Below are 20,973 nucleotides of genomic sequence, written 5' to 3' on the forward strand. Positions count from 1 at the left end.
TAATATAAAGGTATAGAATATTTTTAGCGAAAAGACTTGAAGAAAGAAAACAAAAGAAAAGTAACCAAAACTTTTCTTTAGAAGATAAAAAAAAGATATCTGTAGCTTGAAAAAATTTCCCCAGCTATAATTTCTAAGTGTTTTGAAAAAGCAGGATTTTCAAAAATCTCCAAAATGAGGATTTTGATGAATTCTACTAGCTCAGCTTATTTGTAATATACAAGGGGTAAGTTTAGAAAACTATGCATCTATTGATTACGATGTTTTGACCGAAAATCCTACTTTTGGCGTTCAAGAAATACTGAATGAAATAATTGACAATAAAGACAGCCATTCAAATAGTGAGAGTGTGTGGTATAATCTGGAACTTGTCCGTTACATAATAAAACTTATGTGTGAGCTATCTTCTCCGAATTCTATTAAAATGTGAATCTCTAGTTTTACAAACAATAATTAAAAATTTAAAATAAGTATAATTGAAAATTAGTCTGAAAATTTGTTTCCATATTAGACCATAAGCACATGAGGGATTTATAATGGATTATTTGACCCAGCATGAATTGCATATATAAAGCAATACTACAATATGTAATAACAACTTTAGAAACTATTCCATCAATTCTTATTGGTACAGCTGAGTCACAGGTATGATAAACTTACCACTCAACAGGGGGGCCTTTTTGACCAAACATATTTTTACAGCATTTATAATTTAGATAGATAATACAAAAATAATGACCTGCGACCCAATGATGTACAAAAATATTGGTCCAAGAGCAGGGAAAATTTTTGCTTTGCTCAAATTGCAAAAACTGCAGGAGCAGCTTTGAGTACCGATAAGAATTGGCGGCATAGTTTCTAAAGTTGTTATTAAATATTGTAGTATTGATTTATATGTGATTCATGTTGGGTCAAATGACCCGATCGAAAAATCGGTGAAGAGCTAAAAGAAAATATATACGAGAGTGTGGCCTGCGTTGGTGTACGGTAGTGAAGTATGGCCTGTAAAGGTGTTTGAATGTTGAATAAAACTAGAAGGGACAATATCAGGAACGACATGATTGGGGAAAGAGCCGGGGTGACTATAGTCTCAAAACAGGTTTAAGAACAAAGACGGCAGTGGTTTGGTCACGTCAGGCGTAGAACTAAGAGCTATGAGGGAAGAAGGATAGAGCCGTTTTAAATTGGGGGAAAAAGAGGTAAAGGAAAATAAGTTGAGAAGATGTCTGGGCGTTGTAGAAGAGAACTTTGTCAGAGAAAGGTTTACATTTAGAAGACATGTTGGATAGGAATGAGTGGCAAAGAAGAGTAAAGAACTGCGACCACTGAAAAGGAAAAGCTGAGGAAAAAGAAGCAGATTATCTATATTTTTGTTGTATCTTTTGACATATATTTTTTTATTTATCTATAGTTTTCTCTCAATAGCAATAACCTTCCTATTTTTGCATAAAATATTCGTGATTAGTATCTGGAGGTTTTACTGTATATTTACGCATTTTTTTTTAATCTAAAATTACACACATAAAAGGTCCAATTTATTTATTTTAATTTATACATCTGTTAAAATATTTAAACTAAAATATTTAACAAGCAAAAAAAAAACAAATTATCTCAAATGTTTGTATTTAATCTTTAAGTTTTATAAAATGTGCGATCTGATATGCAAATATTGACTGTGTTAGGAATCTCAAACAAGTTAGTTCCTAACTACTAATAATATAATTTTTAACATAAAACATAGTTCTACCAACCATCTGATGATATCAGTATGTATATATATATATATATATATATATATATATATATATATATATATATATATATCAAAGGTATTCAACTAGTGAATTCAGAGGTTTAATCGGTCATTCAGGTTGGCAAATAAAAAATAGAAGTCGACTACTTCATAGCCTTGTAAACTAAAAAAAGTACTTCTTTGTTGAATGTCTTCTGTCTTCTGCTGCATACCCACCACAATAATTGTGTTTGTAGTATATAGATATTATTATGATCTGCTTAAATCAAATTTCTCAGGTTTATTTTACTGCATAAAATTTACCTTTAATTCGTGGCTTCTAGTATTTCTTTGTTGCTTGCTTTCTTCAGGATAGACAAGGAAACTAAGTATAACCAACACAAATTTTATAAAATTTTAAATACCATTTATTTATTATACCATATAAAACATATAAAGACTGAGCACAATTTCTTATTTAATCTTCAAACAAAAGAAACTTTTATTTAGTTATCTCTGTTTTAACCAAATCTATTTAATTTAATGTGAAAATTGCTCTAATTATTATTTCTTCAAAGAACACAAATTTTAATTCTCTGGCAATTATCTGATTTTATTTTTACTTTCCACTGATTTTATATTTACCTGTGAAACTCTACTCTTTAAATCAATCAATTAATAACACTAAGAATTAATGCATTAATAATTTGTGTCTCAATAACTGTGACTTGATCTGGGTTTTAAAACATATATGGTACAAACACAACTCTTGTCACAAATAATTTGAGTGACCTTTAATATGATCTCCGCCGATGTTTTCCGACTGACACCCATTGATTATACTGTCCAAATTCTCCAACACTGTTTCTCTGCTTCCTCCTTCCAAAACTGTTCAAAACTGTTACGAAAAACAGCACTCGTTCAGATTCTCCCCACAAATCAAATCTCCCACTGGTTTCAAAATCACAATGGCACTCTTTTATCCCAAAAGTTTTTTCGCCTCGACTGGATAGCTCGTGCAAATCTTATATACTTTTTCTTTTCTTTACTTACAGAATTTAGAATCTCTTCGGACACAACGAGTTTGGAATTTTCGTCTTCCACGACTCTGCAATCACCAACTTAACCCACAAAATAACACAACTTGTACTTATATTTAAACACACGGTTTTCAAACTAGACTGTTCGTTCTGGCTGGTAAAACACAATGCTCGAAATTTTCTCGTTCAATTTTGACATCGACTATCTATTCTCCTTCCCTCATTTCCCATAGCATGGGTTTTTGATAAACAGAGTAATGAAAACCTTGGGATTGTTTTTTAGAAAATCTGTTTATCGAAAACCCACAAATACTAATCGTTACTCGCATGCCAACTCTCACCATCTACCTTCATAAATTAATTCAGTCATTAATAACCTTGTCTCCAGATCAAGATGCAAGTAGACCCGCTGAGCTCTCTTGTTTAAAACAAGACCTCATCCAAAACAGTTACCGCGAAAATCACATCAACAGGAGCAACCACAAACATCAATCTCCCACTCAATCTCAATCCAAAGACTCAGATCCTTATTATAAGAAAGCTTTTCTTCCTTACATCAATGGTGTCACTGACAAAATCGACAAAATTCTTATACTAAGAGGAATAAAAACAATATTTACCCCCCAACAAAAACTTTCATCTCTTGTCCGATTATTCGAAGGCTTCGATCTTATTCCTATCGATTATTTTGAGTCCATGTTTCAGCTGCGTATGTAGCAATGGGAAAAATAAGGGCATTGACCAACCTGAGCTTAGTCTTTCTTGTTATTGTTTGGTCTTTCCATGTTTTACTCAGTTTAGCTGTTGCGATTCGGGCTATTGCTAGTCTATGCTTGCTTTCTAAAAAGCAATCTCATTGTTGGTTATCAGGAAGCTCAAGTATATAAATCTATCTACCACTTCGAAAATCGTCCCGTAGTGTATGTGCGGTAGATTATTATTTTTTCTATCTAAGGCCATTATTTTCGTTTTTCCGGTGTAGATCTGAAGTCCGAATTCTTCGCTTAACCGGCTTAGCCGTTCAATGATGGTAATCATTTCGACTTAATTCCATGCTAGTTTAAGTGTGTCCTCTGCGTACCGCAGGCTTCTGATTTTTTTGTCTTCTATAGTGATTCCTCCATCCCATTCGTCTAGAACTTTTCTCATTATATCTTCAAAATATAAATATTGTACACTAATAGTGATAGTATGCAGCCCCGTCTAGTTCCTTTCTTTGTTTTGAATGCATCTGAATATATTCCGTGTATTTTAACTTTGGCTGAGTTTTTAATCAAACAAGACTTTTTGTCACTCCCCTTTCCATTCCAACTAAGAAAATTATTTGTCAAACTGAAGAAGCTAATTCTCATCTTCCTTCCGACCAAGCCGAAGTTGCCAGACAAGATGTCGTCAGAATTCTCCGTATTTCCAAACCGCCACTGTCAAATATCAGTCTTTTAGACAAACGCGCCCTCAAAGAACTTTATAACAACCCTGACATTGTCATCCTTTCGGCCGACAAAGGTAATGCCATCGTCATTCTCAAATCTTCTAATTATTTCGACAAAATGTTCAAACTTCTGAATTCCACAGAATAAAAACGCGTCCCAAACGATCCCACCACCTATCTAGAAAAAACGACCAAATCCATCATAACTAAGTCTACTCTACCTCCAGACATCAGAAAATCTCCTATACCCATATAAAAATTATCCCGAATTCCAAAGATATACGGCCTTCCAAAATGTTCCAAGCCCAATGTTCTCCTAAGACCCATCGTCAATGCATACAACTGTCCCACTCAGAAATTGGCAAAACATCGCTTTATTCTTACAACCATTAGCCGAAAACGCGTCTTCCTCTGTCAAAAACCATTTCCATCTTGGACTCTAAATATCAAATCCCCCAAGACACATTATCTCTTATACAACACTGTTTGTCTAATACATACTTTTCATTCTAAAATCATTTCTATCGTCAAATAAAAGGTGTCTCAATGGGATCCCCCCTCTCTCCCGTAATAGCTGATATCTACATGGAATATTTCGAAACCGCAGCGCTGTTTCCATCAAATCTCAAATTCACCTGCTGATTCCGGTCCGTTGATGACACCCTTGTCATTTGGGCCCATGGTAAAGACACATTAGATCTCTTCCTCTCCCACCTGAAACATCCCAGTATTCAATTCAAGATGGAAGTTGAATCTGAAGCAACTTTGCTGTTCCTTGATGTTCTTATTCAGAAAAACGCACCTTACAGTTTTTCCTATTCCGTGTACCGGAAACCCACTTATACAAACAGTTATCTCAATGCCCAGTCACATCATTACCCCGCACAACTCCATTCAGTTATCAACACTCTTATTTTCCGTTCCACAAGACTTAGCGACAATAATCACAGGTCATCCGATATCAATCCAATAAGGCAATCTCAACCCCATTGCACCCAAAAAAGAAACCTTGCCGCTGGATCAACTCAAATCTTTCTACCTTTTATTATATATTATATATATATGTATATATATATATATATATATATATATATATATATATATATATCATCATCAACTAGCCTGTAACGTCCACTGCTGAACATAGACCTCTCGCATGCTTTTCCACTTAGTCCGATTTTGCGCCATATAATCCAATTTGTAGTCACTCTTTTTATGTCATCTGTCTATCTCGTTGGGGGTCGACCTATATTTCTGTTAGCTTGTATTCGGGGTCTCCATTCCAAAATTCTTTTTGTCCACCGGTCATCAACTGATCTTGCTACATGACCTGCTCAGTTCCACTTTAGTGTTGTTATCCTTTCAATAACGTCTGCTACTCCTGATCTTTTGCATATAGTAGCATTGGGTATTTTATCACGTAGAAAAAACCCTAACATTATTCTCTCCATTGCCCTTTCCGCAACTTGTAGTTTACTCACTGTTGTTCTTGTGAGTGTTAGGGTTTCTGCGCCGTAGGTCATCACTGACAAAATGCACTGATTAAATACTTTTCTTTTCAGACACATTTAAATCTTAGACCTAAAAATGTCCTTTATCTTTCCAAATGCAGCCCAACCGAGGTTTATTCTTCTTTTCAGCTCGATTGTTTGGTTGTCTCGACTTATTCTGATCTCATGGCCCAAGTATTTATAGGAGTCAACTGGCTCAATATGTTTGTCTTCTACTGAGATGTATATATATATATATATATATATATATATATATATATATATATATATGTATATATATATATATATATATATATATATATATATTTTATTTACATAAAATATAAATCGCTTCTAATTCACTCTTTCCAATGTTATTTTGGATATTATACTCGATAAACAGATTTATATCAACTGACGATCACCAAACAGGATAATTCAAAGATTTATAGTCAATCCCAGTAAATTGTCCGTAGTAATCTGATCAATAGACAAAGAACTAGATTAATGACATAATAAACAGTATTTTGTATTCATCGCAGATTTCCAAGATTATCAGGGTTTGTAAACAATTGCTAAGCGGTACAAAGACAACGTAACTTAAAGGGTTGATTTATTGCGAAATCGATTTTAATTCAGAGTAAATTTATGTGATTTCAAGTGTTTGCAAAATTATTAAGAGAGCAAATATTTATTTAGCAACAAATATAAAATATAGAAAATAATTGTTTGGTATTTTAATGTTAAAATATTGGTTAAGCACACACAATTAAAATGCGCGAACAGAACAAAACACCTTTTTAAAGTACGTTCATTGGTCTTTTTTAATATTACATCTCTTTTCTATTTACAGCTGGCAATCAAGAGAATTTGTTTGCCTTTTTTAAATTAGACATGCAGTTCTTCCTAGTGGAAACTTTTGAAAGATTACTGTAATATAGTGATTATTGAGAAGTTTTGACAATTACTTTTTACAAAAATGCTGAAATTGATTGATTTTTAATTTTAATGCTAATTTTTTAAATAATATGCGAACATGGTGATGGCACCAGTTTTGACGTAGTGACGTAATTGTTAATTTCTTTAATTTGAAATGTGCTTCTTTAAATACTGCATTCAATCTTGGAATAGTTGGTCTATTATTATTTCTACGTAATACACAAAGATTTATTTTATTTTTCAGTTTGAGAATTTGCTACTACTGTTAAAAATTATTAACAGTAGTAGCAAACAGAAAAACAACAGATCGCCTGGAAAAGATGGAATAACTGCAGAGAGGCTGAATATGGTGGAAAAGTGGTAATACTTACTCTACATTCCATTTTTAACAATATATTAAAAGAAAAAAGAATCCCAAACAACTGAAAGGAATTCGTAACCATTATCCTACACAAGAAAGGAGATAAAGCAGATATAAAAAACTACCGTCCTATAATACTCCTCAATGAATGTATAAACTCCTAACAAAAATTTTAACCAATAGATTGACGACAAAATTCGACGGATACCAGTCGAAAGAACAAGCTGGTTTTAGAAAGGGATTCAGCACAAGTGACCATTTACTAAGTATAAAAATACTTATAGAACGAGCAAATGAATACCTCATTCCTCTATATATAGCGTTTATAGATTTCGAAAAGGCTTTCGATAGTGTCGAACATTGGCAGTGAAAAGTTCTTTGATTAACAGCAGAATTGATCACAGATATAGGGAACTAATAGCCAATCTATATAAGGAAGCCTAAACAACAATTAAAGTATATGAAGGAAAAAAATCAATACAAATAAATAGAGGCGTGAGACAGGGTGACACAATATCACCGAAACTTATCAATCAGGCTCTGGAAGATATTTTTTAAAAGATTAGAATGGGAAGAAAAAGGTATAAAAATTTGTGGACAACGCTTGAACCATCTAAGCTATGCTTATGACATCGCATTGATAACCGATAAAAAAGAAGAATTATTTGAATTGATGGAAGAACTGGACGTAGAAGCTGGAAAGATAGAATGAATTACAGCAAGACCAAAATCATAACAAATACAGATGAAGACATCACAATGAGGATCGGACAAGATGAAATAGAACAAGTTCAGGATTATATATATCTGGGTCCAACTATAAAACTTAACAAAGAAAACCAAACAGCAGAGATAAAAAGACGAGTTAGACTGGTATGGGCGGGATTTGGCAAACTAAGCTACATTCTTAAAAACAAAAGATATCCACAGCATCTTAAGACCAAAGTATACAATCAATGCGTACTCCCTGTTCTCATTTATGGTTCCCAAACGTGGACATTTGCAAAAGCAAACTTGGACAAAATCATAAAAACCCAAAGAGCAATGGAAAGACAAATGTTGCACATAAGACTAGTGGATAAAAAGAGAAACGAGTGGATAAGAGAGAAAACAAAAGTGAGGGATGTTAGACAAGAAGTTGCAAAATTGAAAGGGAGATTTGCAGGACACAATATAAGACAAAAAGAAGACCGATGGAACAAAATTCTTATAAGTTGGAGACCGTGGGAACATAAACTAAGCAGAGGAAGGCCCCAAATGAGATGGGCAGATGATATCAAGAAGCACGTGGGCTCTAGGTGGATGATTATAGCTACAGACAGAGAAGAATAGAAAAGGATTGGGGAGGCCTATGTCCAAAGATGGACCGAAGAAGGCTAATTAGATAGATAGAAATCCCAACTCAATACGTTAAATAATAAAATAGTTACAGGTCATTAAAAAAGTGTCCCAAAGTACAACACTCTCCCGACAATCGACTTTTTAAAGATATAGTCAATATTAGAAGATAAATACAATTACACTGACCTATCAGATCAGAGTCACCCACGATCCGAATCTAACGTGATTAGAGGATCTCGTCTGTCACTTTCCTTCGAATAATAATAATTTTAAAGTAACTGTTTTGTCTGTGAACAGTTTATATATCTAGAGATTTAACTTTTATTGTCGACCTCTGCTAGAAACCAAGTTTCAAAACTCTATGATTTTAACTTCAAGAGTTATTGCACGGACGGGCAACTACACGGAAAGACAAAGACACAGACAGCAAACAGCAGGGCTTCAAGAGCACGATTAATTTTTGAGTAATATGACATAAAACGTAAGATATTTTTAATAACTGATTATAAAACAATTGACTTTAAAAAGTTTCGATTTATTTTATGATTTGCTGATATATAGACAAATGGCATACTTACCAGCTATTTTAGAATCGTAAGCTACACCTACACCACAAATACCATTATCACGAGCAGCTGCAACCTCTCCAGCACACCTGGTCCCATGGCTGTAAAAAACAGTACAATGAATAAATAATTAGTATTTAAGTAGTAATTATTAGTTTAAGTTAGTTTTGTATTCACGATCGTATTTATATAATGCAATTTCATCATGTGGGTTTTAAATTATTTTGGCAAATTGACCCAGATAAGTAGCAATCAACTATAAAGACACATACATAAGTGTCCAACAAGTATTCAAAGATCTTATTCAGACTGTAAATTTTTAATTTTTGTATGAACTAAATAAAATCGAATTTGATTGTACCCAGCTAACTATTTTATTTACTTTTGTTTTTTTTGAATGAATATTGGTATTTCAAAAGGTACACAAACAATACGTACAAAAACTAAAAGTATCAGATCTCACTCCTCGTGTTACATTTCTATCTGTTGAATTTCCTTTCTAAAAATTTATAATATGATGTGTATCTTTGCCTGCATTCGCCGTGGGATGTACCGAAAAAGATGAATGATAAAGGAGTAACACCTCTATAAAAAAACAGGGTTCAGTTGGCCTAACTGAATAGCCATTTACATATAATACAAGATAGACTGATTGTTGCAATACCAGCCCGTTCCCCCATGGCGAAAGGGAAAACTGGCGCAAAGCATTCCCCGCACCTCTTTCTAATTTGCTAGGTTTATCTATCTTCTTCTTCTTCTTTAGCTACCGTCTCCTCTAAGGAGGTTGGTAATCATCACAGTTATTTTCACTTTTGAGATTGCAGCTCTGAACAAGTCGACGGAACTGCAATTATACCACTTTCTCAGATTGTTGAACCAGGAGATGCGTCTTCTTTCAATACTTAGTTTTCCCTGTATCTTTCCCTGCATTATAGTTTGCAGCAACACATATTTATCCCCTCTCATAACGTGGCCGAGATACTTTAACTTTCTTATCTTAATCGTATTCATGATTTCCATTTCCTTTTTCATCTTTCTGAGGACCTCAACATTTGTTATTTGGTCTACCCAACTTATTTTTAATATTCTTCGGTATGTCCACATCTCGAATGCTTCAAATCGATCCCTCACCTTTTTCTTTAAGGTTCAGGCCTCCATCCCATACAGCAGCACCGAAAACATATGAACGTAATATTCTTATTTTGAGTTGCAAACTAAGGTCTCTACTGCATAATACTTTTCTCATCTTATTAAATGTTGCTCTAGCTTGTCCAATTCTCATTTTTATTTCTTCTGTATACTCGTTATTTTCATTAATAATTGTACCAAGATATCTGTATTTTTTTACTTTTTCTATTGGAACCCCTCTTATGTTTAAAATGTCTTGTTGATGTATTTTGGAAATTGTCATAAACTTTGTTTTATTAGCATTAAGCGTTAGTCCGCTTTCCTCATTAGCATTTACTACATTATCTAAAAGTGTCTGTAGATCTTGTATATTCTCTGCAACTAGTATAGTATCATCGGCATATCTGATATTGTTGGTGGGTCTGCCGTTGACTTTTATTCCAATTGTTACATTTTCTAGTGATTTTTTAATTATTTCTTCCGAATATAGATTGAACAATAAGGGGGAGAGTATGTAACCTTGCCTTACGCCTCTTTTTATCTCTACTTCATCCGAAAGTTCTTTGCTTACTCTGACTTTTGCTGTTTGGTTAAAGTAGAGATGAGTTATTATTCTTAAGTCTTTTTTGTCGATGTGTTTATCTTTAAGTAACTGTATAAGACGGTTGTGTCGGATCTTATCGAATGCCTTATTGTAATCAATAAAACAAACATAGAGTGGTTGGTTTACATCCATACATCTTTGCATGAGGACGTTAAATCCAAATAATGCCTCTGGTGTACCCATGGCATTCCTAAATCCAAATTGGGTTTCAGTGATGTCGTCTTCCACTTTTCTGAAAATTCTTAAATGGATAATTTTTAAGAATATTTTTAGTGTGATACTCATTAGACTAATTATACGGTGGTCATTACATTCCCTTGCATAAGGTTTTTTTGGTAATGTAATAAATGTTGATTTGAGCCAATCTCTCGGAATAATACCCGTATTATATATAGTATTATATAAGTCTACTAATACATTGATCTGATCTTCTGATATTAATTTAATTATTTCAGTTGGAATTGTGTCAGGCCCCGCAGTTTTATTGGATTTTGCCAGATTTATTGCATGTATTATTTCATCCTTAGTTATATTTGGACCTATATCATGTTCCTCGCAATCGTTCATGCTATCTTGTTGTGTCCTGTCGTCCTCAAACAATTCTTGGACGTATTCTCTGCATCTGTTTAGTTTGCCTTTGATATCAGATATTATTTTACCATTCGTATCAACCAGGGTGTTACTATCTTTGGACCGTCTTATACCTGCTAATTCTTTAATTTTTTTGTGCAATTCAAAACTGTCATGATTTCTCTGGAGTTTATCTATCACGGCCCATTAAAAAGAGATGCAGGTACTGCTTCTCGTCAGTTTTCTCTTGTCGCACTGGGGAAACATGACTGTCGGTCGTGTTTCCCCAGTGTGGGAAACACGTAGTCGGTCTATCTTGTAATATATGTCTATGCTGATATCACCCTATAAGCATTGATCTCTTTAGTCCGGTAAGACCACCAATGTAAAAGAAGAAAATCTTGAATTCATGGTACCTAGCCCTCCTGGTAAGGGGTTAACTCATCGGGCTGGTTCCTTGTCACTTGAAAAAAAAATCTACCAAAAAGCTTAAAGATTGCCTTTGGATTTCGGACAGACCAAATGGAAATCGACTTCGGCTACAAAAAAGGACTATTAACATTGGCACCTGGAAAGATTGGAGAAACCATTGAAGAAATTACAAAGTTAGATATGGATATAGTCGTCTTAACTAAAACAACAAAAGAAAGGAACAGGCACAGAGAAAATAAATAATTATGTACATACATTTCGTGGCATTTCAAAATGCAAAACGTCTGACAGAGGGATGTTTTAGTACAAAGAAAACATAACCATAAAATTACTGACTTTGAGACAAAAGACGCAAATGTAATAAGAGGTTAACATTTTCTTTTCACCCTGTATACCATAAATATCTATATAATTCTTATAAGTACTTAACGTTTTGCGATTTAGAATATCAAACGAGAAAACAAACTTTAAGAGTCTGTTTACATGTGCCAGGTGAAGCTTCCAAGATGATTATTTACCTTCTCGCTCTTCAATTCGTCTTTTCTCTCTTTCGCCTACAAACTTTTTAAAAATAATTGATAAATTCTGAATTAAGATGGACAGCAATTGTTATCATCAAAAAACCTCCTTAGGTATGGTCGTTGATAAAGCAATTTTTTTCTAAAACAAGCAAGCTTTTTAAACAAGCAAGTTGAATTCAATGGCGTAACGGCTGAATCTTTCAATAATGGTGATACATGCAAGGTGAAAACACCTGTTATCATTTTTATTTTTCTTCTACATACATGTGTATTTTATAACCAAATGGAAGACCCGTTGTAGCATGTAAGAGAAATAATTTTAAAATAATATGTATTATTTTATATTCGTCATTGAATTTTTAGTTTGCAAATTTAATTTTTCGTGAAATGAATTATCACATTATTAGGTTCTATACAAGACTTGGGTAAACTTTTTGAGGGGAAAGCTAGATCAAACAAAAAATTATCTAGTCGGGGCAAAAAAAGTTAAACAAAACAAACTTTTATGAGTAGTAAACTTGTTTTATTATTTATCATTATTATTTATTATTAGATATAAAAGAGCTCTTCTACAATTACACTATGTCTCTTTATAAAACTTCTTATTTGCTGGTTTAGCTTACCAGATTCATCGTCCAATTTGCAGACTAATTTCATTACTTATTGAAAATTAAACAAGAAAGAAATCTCCGTAGCAAAATTTAAGTGGGTGTAGTCGATTTAAGTGCAAATTAAAAAGTTTACACAGCCTTTAACTGAAATTAACTGTTTAAAATTTATGGCGTTTTTATTATGTTTATAGCAGTTGCTATAGTGTTTCGCCATTTTATATTTTAAATTTCCAGCATACTGATAATGTACGGTAGGTTCTGATAATTTAGTTTTATTACGTCAAAATTGTGAAAGTAATAAAAGTCTTTTAAGGGTTTAGTTTATACGAGTAATAAATATCGCTTAAAAGGATTTTGGTACGGTATAGTCAAAAGTTAGTAAAGCAAACGAAAAAAGAATATAATGCAAAAAAAAATTAGCTAAATAAAAACTTTGTGAAGTTTTCCCCTAGGAAAACTAGGGGAATTATCAAAGTCAGAAACCTAGTTTTATTACGACGTTTCATTACTTGACACTATTAATAAACAAATACAGGGCCATCCCAATAATCGTAATTAGAGCAGCCCTTTGTTTCCTTGGCCTTCCTTCTTTTGAATGTTTAGTTAATCCCACTCAAGAAATTGAAAATACGTATTACATAACCTAACTTGTGTATAAAATGGTCTAATTTCTTTAAAACACGATTTTAAAGAAAACAAAACAGTATAAAATAAATACGTTACGCCATTTTGGTTAAGCTTGTAACATTGTTACTATATTCCCTGTAGTTTTGATTCAGTGTAAATTAAAGCAACAAAACATATTGTAGTGTAGTGTATACACGTTTTACTAAACACAAGAGGAACTGCCGCTTTGGCCATTGCGTCATTAGGTAACACATCTTTATACAAGGAAATCACCAAATTCAACTCGAAGACATACTGGTGCTTAGTAAAACATCAAACTACTGCCTGCGGATGTTCTGAGTAGTGTGGATATGAAACTCAAAAATATCCGATCAACTTTATTAACAAAGAAGAAAGTCTGCTCTTAAACAGGATATGGATTTCGTCCCTACAAGAAAGGATCATCATCATTAGCCGTTTTAAGTCCACTGCTGAACATAGGCCTCCCGTAAATAATTCCATTGCATCCGATCTTTGATTCGAGCACCTAATATCCAGTTGTGCTGGATACGCTTGATGTCGTCTGACCACCTTGTTGGAGGGCGTACTCGATTACGACAAGTATCGTTGCTAGATTTCATTTCCATAAAGTACAACGTATTTAAAAATACTGTTATATAGCTAAATCTTTTTCGGTTTAGAGATTTTTTTGACTAGAGTAATGAGTTCAGTTCGCCTATTATTTTTTTTTTCTTTTATAATTCGATTTCTGTTTTAGTGCGTCCATTTCTTTCCATCTTTGCTCCTAAATACATTTATTCGGAACATTATGAAATTTCCTTACCAACTTCTAAAAGTTAATAGTTTTCAACTTCTCCTACGCACATGTATTTCGTTTTTTTTAATCAACATTTAGACCTCATCGCATGTATTATTGGTCATAATAATGTAATTCTCTTTACAAACATAGATCATGTGGTAACCTCTCACCATAAAGTATCGTGTCTAGGTCTCCATTCTAAAATTTACGTGGTCCATTTTACATATCTGACTCTTTCAACATGTCCTGTCTAGGTCCATTTCAGCGTTGTAATTCTTTTAATGGCGTCCGTAACATCTTTTCTCCTAACCATTTGATTTGAAACTGTGTTTCTGAGGGATATATTCAACATTGACCTCTCCATTGCTCTCTGTGCCACTTGTACCTTAATAATTACTTTTCTGGTGAGAGTCAATGTTTCTACTCCATACATTAGTACTGGAAGTATACATTGATCAAAGACCTTCCTTGTCAAGCACATGGGTATATCTGATCTAAAGATTTCCCTCGGTTTTCCGTAAGCTGATCATGTTAGTCCTATTCTCCTGTTTAACTCTGTTGTTTGATTGTCTCTTCCGAATTTAATCTTGTGGCCCAGATATATATATATATATATATATATATATATATATATATATATATATATATATATATATATATAATAAAGTTTTATTTTGGGGTTGCAGTCATTAATAGGGCAGGAAAGTGAAACTCTTCGTTGTTTATCTAGCTTTCGAAAAATTTATTTGCTTCTTCAGGATATGCTAAAATATAAGTTTTTATACTAGTTTTATACAATGCTATTTAATTTTAATTTCATTGTATTTACTAATACCATATTTTAGCATATCCTGAAGAAGCAAATAAATTTTGCGAAAGCTAGATAAATAACAAAGAGTTTCACTTTCCTGCCCTATTAATGACTGCAACCCCAAAATAAAACTTTATTTTACATAACGTGTCAGTCAATAATACCTAACTACTTTATATATATATATATATATCTCTTCTTCTTCTTTGTCAACCATTTTCCATCCACTCCTGAATGTAAGTCTCTCCCAATTGCTTCCATCTTTCTCTATCTTGCGCCAATCTAATCCACTGTTTGCCTGCCACTGTTCTTATGTCATCTACCCATCTTTTTTGAGGTCTTCCCGTGCTTCTTGTTGTCGTCTCTTGTTGTCGTCATATATATATATATATATATATATATATATATATATATATATATATATATATATATACATTTGTCCAAATTGCGGTTCATTAGTTGAATAATGTTTTTGTCCAGTACAAGGTTAATCATGTATTGTGTTTTTGAAAAATTAATTTTACGGCCAACTTGTGTACAAGAGCTCTAAAGATCTCAAAAAAGTCGATAGATATGATCTACCCGATCTGCAATTAGGACTATGTTGTTTGCAAACCACAAGTTGCTCAGAAACTCGCCATTTATGTTGACTCCAATATTTTATTGTTTCCCATAGCACTCTGTAATAAAACGGTGAATAGTTAGAATAGAACGGAGAATAAAAAATAGCGTCTTCTTGTCTAATATCTTTCTCACTGCAGTTGTTGCGCTATTATATATATTTCGAAGAAAAACGTTTAAAAATGCCTTTTTTTTATTACGAAAGTACGTTTTTCGAAACGACACAATTTCAGCTATAAATTACACCTAATATCGTAATCATAGAAGAATTTCCCGTAACGTGTGATCGTTTGTGAGGTGAATGTTTAAATTCAGCGTTTTTTGGGCATATTTCAAATGCATCATATTTGTTTCCAAAACATAAAATCGACATTTATTGTTTTGGACATGCTATAGATTTTGAATATTAGGTTTCAGCAATGAAAGTTTCGTATCGACCGAAAATAGCGAAAAAATGGCAAACATTGCACAATGTTTATTTATTTAACAGATTTATAGACATTGATTTCATTTGCGGCAAAGTACAAATATTTTTCGAGAAAGCTGCATTTTTCACCTTTAAAACGCATTTTGATTTTTATCGATCGGATACTCTAAACAAACGATATCGAATTTTTACAGTTGAGTTGATATAACTTTTATTTAAAATTGATTTCGCGCGCGTACCCGACATTGAAAATCAGCGGTCGTTAAATGAAATGTCTTTAATTCCACCAGAAGTAACAGAAGCTGCTGAAATTGCATCATTGCATTTATTACCAAGAAAATCAAGAAAATCAAGAAAATTTAATATAGCGGCATATAAAACTCTATTAAACTGGAAAAAGGAAAAAAAATATAAAATCGTTCTCAGAAGATGCCATGTTGGGAAATTTTACAGAACTAGCTACCAAATATAAATCCTCGATGCTCTGTACCTATTATTAATTGCTTAGAAGTAATATTAATGTACATCAAGGAATAAATATACAAAACTAAACGAAACTATAAGAGTTCATAAAGCGAGAAAGTGAAGAATTTTAAGCTAAAAAAGCTAATACATTCTCTAGAGAAAATATTAATAATTTTCTTAGTAAAGCATCAGATGACAACCTTGCAACTAAAGTGAGATAAATTAAATCTTTGTCTTTACATATTACATTAAGGTAGATATATTCTTTCAAGTTGCACTAATATTGGGAACAATGGGTGCTTGTAGGAGTAATGAGATGTATTGCATGAAAATTAATGGTTTACTTTTAATCAGCTTATTCAGCAAATGTGTCGTAACAAACCAAGTTAAAAATGACTCCGAAATTTACAGTTATTTACTGATAATTTTAATGAAATATGCAAAAAATTTATAAGCGCTCGTCCGAGTTTTTATTATAAGTGATTTCATATTTTGATTTTTTAAAAATATCACCCACAATAAAATTCTGGATACAGTTTTCGTAGATCTATAAAACGCTTAAAATTTGAGATTGAAGTATAGCCTGGAAATTTGTCAGACTTGTTTGTGTTACCAAGTGGTTGCTTAGTATAATATATATATATATATATATATATATATATATATATATATATATATATATATATATTATGAAACGAATTCCAGGATAATGATATGCTCATTATACATTTGTCAAGAAATGTAATAGAAATGAACGTATTAATAAATATAAAAATTTATATGAATACGGAAATTTGTCTTTAGTTTGTATTTATATATAAAACAAAAGCTATACACAAACTAAACTACATCCCTTGCAGTTTGATTAATTTCAGCTGATGCTTCCTCAACATGAAAACTTAACTGTTTAGCATCAGCCTCGAAATCCAGCGATTGGTGATAGCATTTATTATTAATTGTCAGTTAAATTAGATTAACTGACATATCTTCACGATATGACGGAATCGTAAATAATATTTTATGTAATTTTCTGCTGTGGCTTGGTCATTTTACGCGTAGCAACACAGGACGATACATCATACCGTTTTTACACAATACAGTATGTTTTGAGAACTGTAATCTAGTGTACTTTTCTGACTTTTAGTACAGAGTAAAGAACTAAAGGATTACGATCTCCCTCCCTTGTTTATTTGTTTACACAGGCATGGAAGTAGCGAGTTTTTCGATTTGTGTGGGCTCGGCATCCAAAGTTCGCAGGTTTATGCATCTAATTCCGTTCAGGATCTTCATTCAGATCCTTGGTCACTAATTAATATGTATTTCAAAGAGTACATAAGAGGCTATTTTTTGTAATGTTTTGGAAAAAAAATCTTAAATTCACTAGGTTTTCAAAAGTGATTGACTATTAGATTAATTTTTTTTTTCAAATACACTCATGGTTATTTGCCGTCTAAAAGCTAGCGTTAGCTTTGTAGTGGACAAGGGCTCTAAAATTCCAGTTCTGATTGCCTAAAAGGTGAGCCTGTACAAATTAATTAATCATCAATTATTGCCTCTTTGCATTATTTGCTGGAGTAAAAATAAATATTCCTAACTCAAATCAAATTCTCGACAATATTTTTACAGAATTTATCTTTCCTTAGACGGTCTAAATTGTTCTAAATGTAATACCATAGGACATACAGATAAAAATTGCACTACCAAATCAACCAATACAAAAAAATTTTAACCAACTATCTCTGTTTACCAACGTTAACGTATCTGAAAGAGAAAATAATCAAATAATTCAAAAATTCGTTACAGCATACACCCCAACTGCTAATCAATCCAGTACTTCTACTTTTTCAAGTAGTAGAAACACTAAAATTGAGAGAAAGAATTCAGAATATTTTAAAAGAAGGTTAACATCAACCGAAAAAAATTCAAGGCAAACACAAATCAATGTAGAAGTTTGAATGGCGATCTATTAACAGCAAGAACAAACGTACCTAAACCGATGGAGGGAATATTTTAACCAGATACTTAATATAGAGGAAGAAGAAGAAAACCCGGAAGACGAAAGCTGTGAGGTAAGCGGAGCAGACGAGAGGGAGGAAGATCTACCAACGATCCTGGAAGTTTAAGACGCTGTAAACAAACTAGCCAGAAACAAATCACCCGGAATAGATAATCTCCCAGCGGAATTAAATAAAAAACCACGTGGCCACGACATCATAATAGCGCTACGGCAGCTTATAAAAAAAAATATGGATACAAAAGTCCCTTCCCAGTGATTGAAATATTGGAATACTCTGTACCATACACAAAAAGGGAGATATCTTTGAATGCTCTAACCATCAAGGAATTACGCTCCTAAATGCAGCGTATAAAATGTTCTGCATTATACTATGCCATCGCATGGCACCATATGCAGAGCGAATAATAGGACAATACCAGGCTGATTTCAGAGGTGGTAAATCAACAATTCATCAGATTTCAACCCTGAGACAAATTCTAGGGAAAACACTGGAATACGGTGTAGACACGCACCACATATTTATAGACTACAAAGCAGCCTACGACTCTGTAAATAGAAGAGAATTGTTTAGAGCAATGATAGACCTAGGAGTACCAAATCAGTTGGTAACTCTAACTAAACTAACCCTTGAAAAAGTTGAATGCAGAGTACGAATCCAGGGGGAACTCTCTGAACCTTTTAAAACAAATAACGGGCTACGTCAGGGAGACCCACTCTCCTGTATACTATTTAATCTAGCTCTGGAAAAAGTAATACGTACGTCACAAATCACAACTACCGTTTTAATATATAACAAATCTGTGCAAATCCTAGCATATGCTGATGATATCAATATTGTTGGAAGAACCGAAAACGCAGCACGAGGAACGTATGTAGCACTAAAGGAAGCGGCTACAAAAATGGGTTTAATAATAAACACCAATAAAACAAAATACATGAAAATAGGTACGCAACCACAAATACTACCACTTGTTATAGAAAACGACATCATCGAAGCAGTTAACGAATTTGTATACCTGGGAACGCACGTCAATACTGAAAATGACACTACCGCAGAGATAAACCGCAGAATTTGCACGGCTAATAGACGCTATTTTGGGCTTCACCTCCTTTTTAAATCTAGTTATATCAAGAAATACAAAAGTAAAACTCTATAAAACAATAATACACCCAGTCCTAACATGTGGTTCAGAAACCTGGACTTTAACAAAAACAATGAAAAGATGTTAGAATGTTTCGAAAGAAAAATACTAAGGCGAATCTATGAAGCGGTAAATGAAAATGGTGTCTGGAGAAGATGATATAACTTCGAACTTTATAGAATATACCAGGAACCAGATATCGTAAAACACATTAAGATAGGACGTCTGAGGTGGGTAGGCCATGTAATGCGGATGGAGCAAACCGACCCAGCTAGAAAAACGCTCCTTGATAGACCTATTGGTCAAAGAAGAAGAGGAAGACCCAGAACAAGATTCCTAGATAACATAGATCAAGATATGAGAAATATGGAAATACGTGCTTGGCGGAGGAAGGCGATGGATAGGGACGACTGGAAAAAAATTCTTGGGGAGGCTAGGACCCACACAGGGTTGTAAAGCCATATTGATGATGATGAAGAAACACTAAAATTAAAGTTTAAACATATTGTAGATTTTATTGAACACATATATGATCGTAAATATCTTGCCGTGCTTGCTAAAAACGTACACAGAAGATGTTAATGATTTTTTATGGAATGTTAAATGGGTTTATGCTCACTTTGAAATGTTAAACATGTACCTATGTTCAGAAATATTACAATCTACCATGTGTTTACAAGAGATAAATTTTAAACTACAGCATTATTATTACATGAAAAATTACACGTTTTTATAAAAATCGAAGGAGTTGTTATGTGTATAAATCAAAATTACTAATTAAAAGTTTTAGAAATTAATAAGGTAAAGTTAAATAAGTTAAAGGTCGCAGCGGCTACAGTCTTATTTCCAAATATATATATATATATATATATATATATATATATATATATATATATATATATATATACAAACAACACAGTTTATTAGGGTTGCAGTCAGAAAATTGGGCGGGATGTTAATGAAACACTCTTATGACTTTTTGTCTAGCTTTCGGAATGGTTTTATTCCTTTTTCAAGACACTGTAATAAGAAAAAAAATGTAAATATTTATAAAATATCACAAATCTTTAGTGCAACTGGTCGTTGAGATTATTTATAAAAGCATAGACACTCAACATTATTAACACACATATAAAATATAAAATAGTGGACAAAATACATTTTAAAATTCTTTAAATTTTAGGTACAGATAGTAAAAATTTAGTTTGTCATCTTTTACTGGTGTGTTTTAACTCTGACACATAGAGAACAAAAAGAAAAAATCCTATGATTAAAAAGTATTTTGTTCTCTATGTGT

General features: G+C 32.8%; 1 protein-coding gene across 1 annotated transcript in view; it reads right to left on the bottom strand.

Moving 5' to 3' along the window:
- Positions 1-20,973, bottom strand: part of amon (prohormone processing protease amontillado) — a 210,908-nt gene that overhangs the window by 64,790 nt on the left and 125,145 nt on the right. The window contains exon 6 of the mRNA XM_072523666.1: positions 8,914-9,002. Coding sequence (XP_072379767.1) covers positions 8,914-9,002 — 89 coding nt within the window. The remainder of the gene's footprint in view (positions 1-8,913; positions 9,003-20,973) is intronic.

This window comes from Diabrotica undecimpunctata, chromosome 2 (assembly GCF_040954645.1).
Source record: "Diabrotica undecimpunctata isolate CICGRU chromosome 2, icDiaUnde3, whole genome shotgun sequence".
In the NCBI taxonomy this organism is placed as follows: domain Eukaryota; kingdom Metazoa; phylum Arthropoda; class Insecta; order Coleoptera; family Chrysomelidae; genus Diabrotica; species Diabrotica undecimpunctata.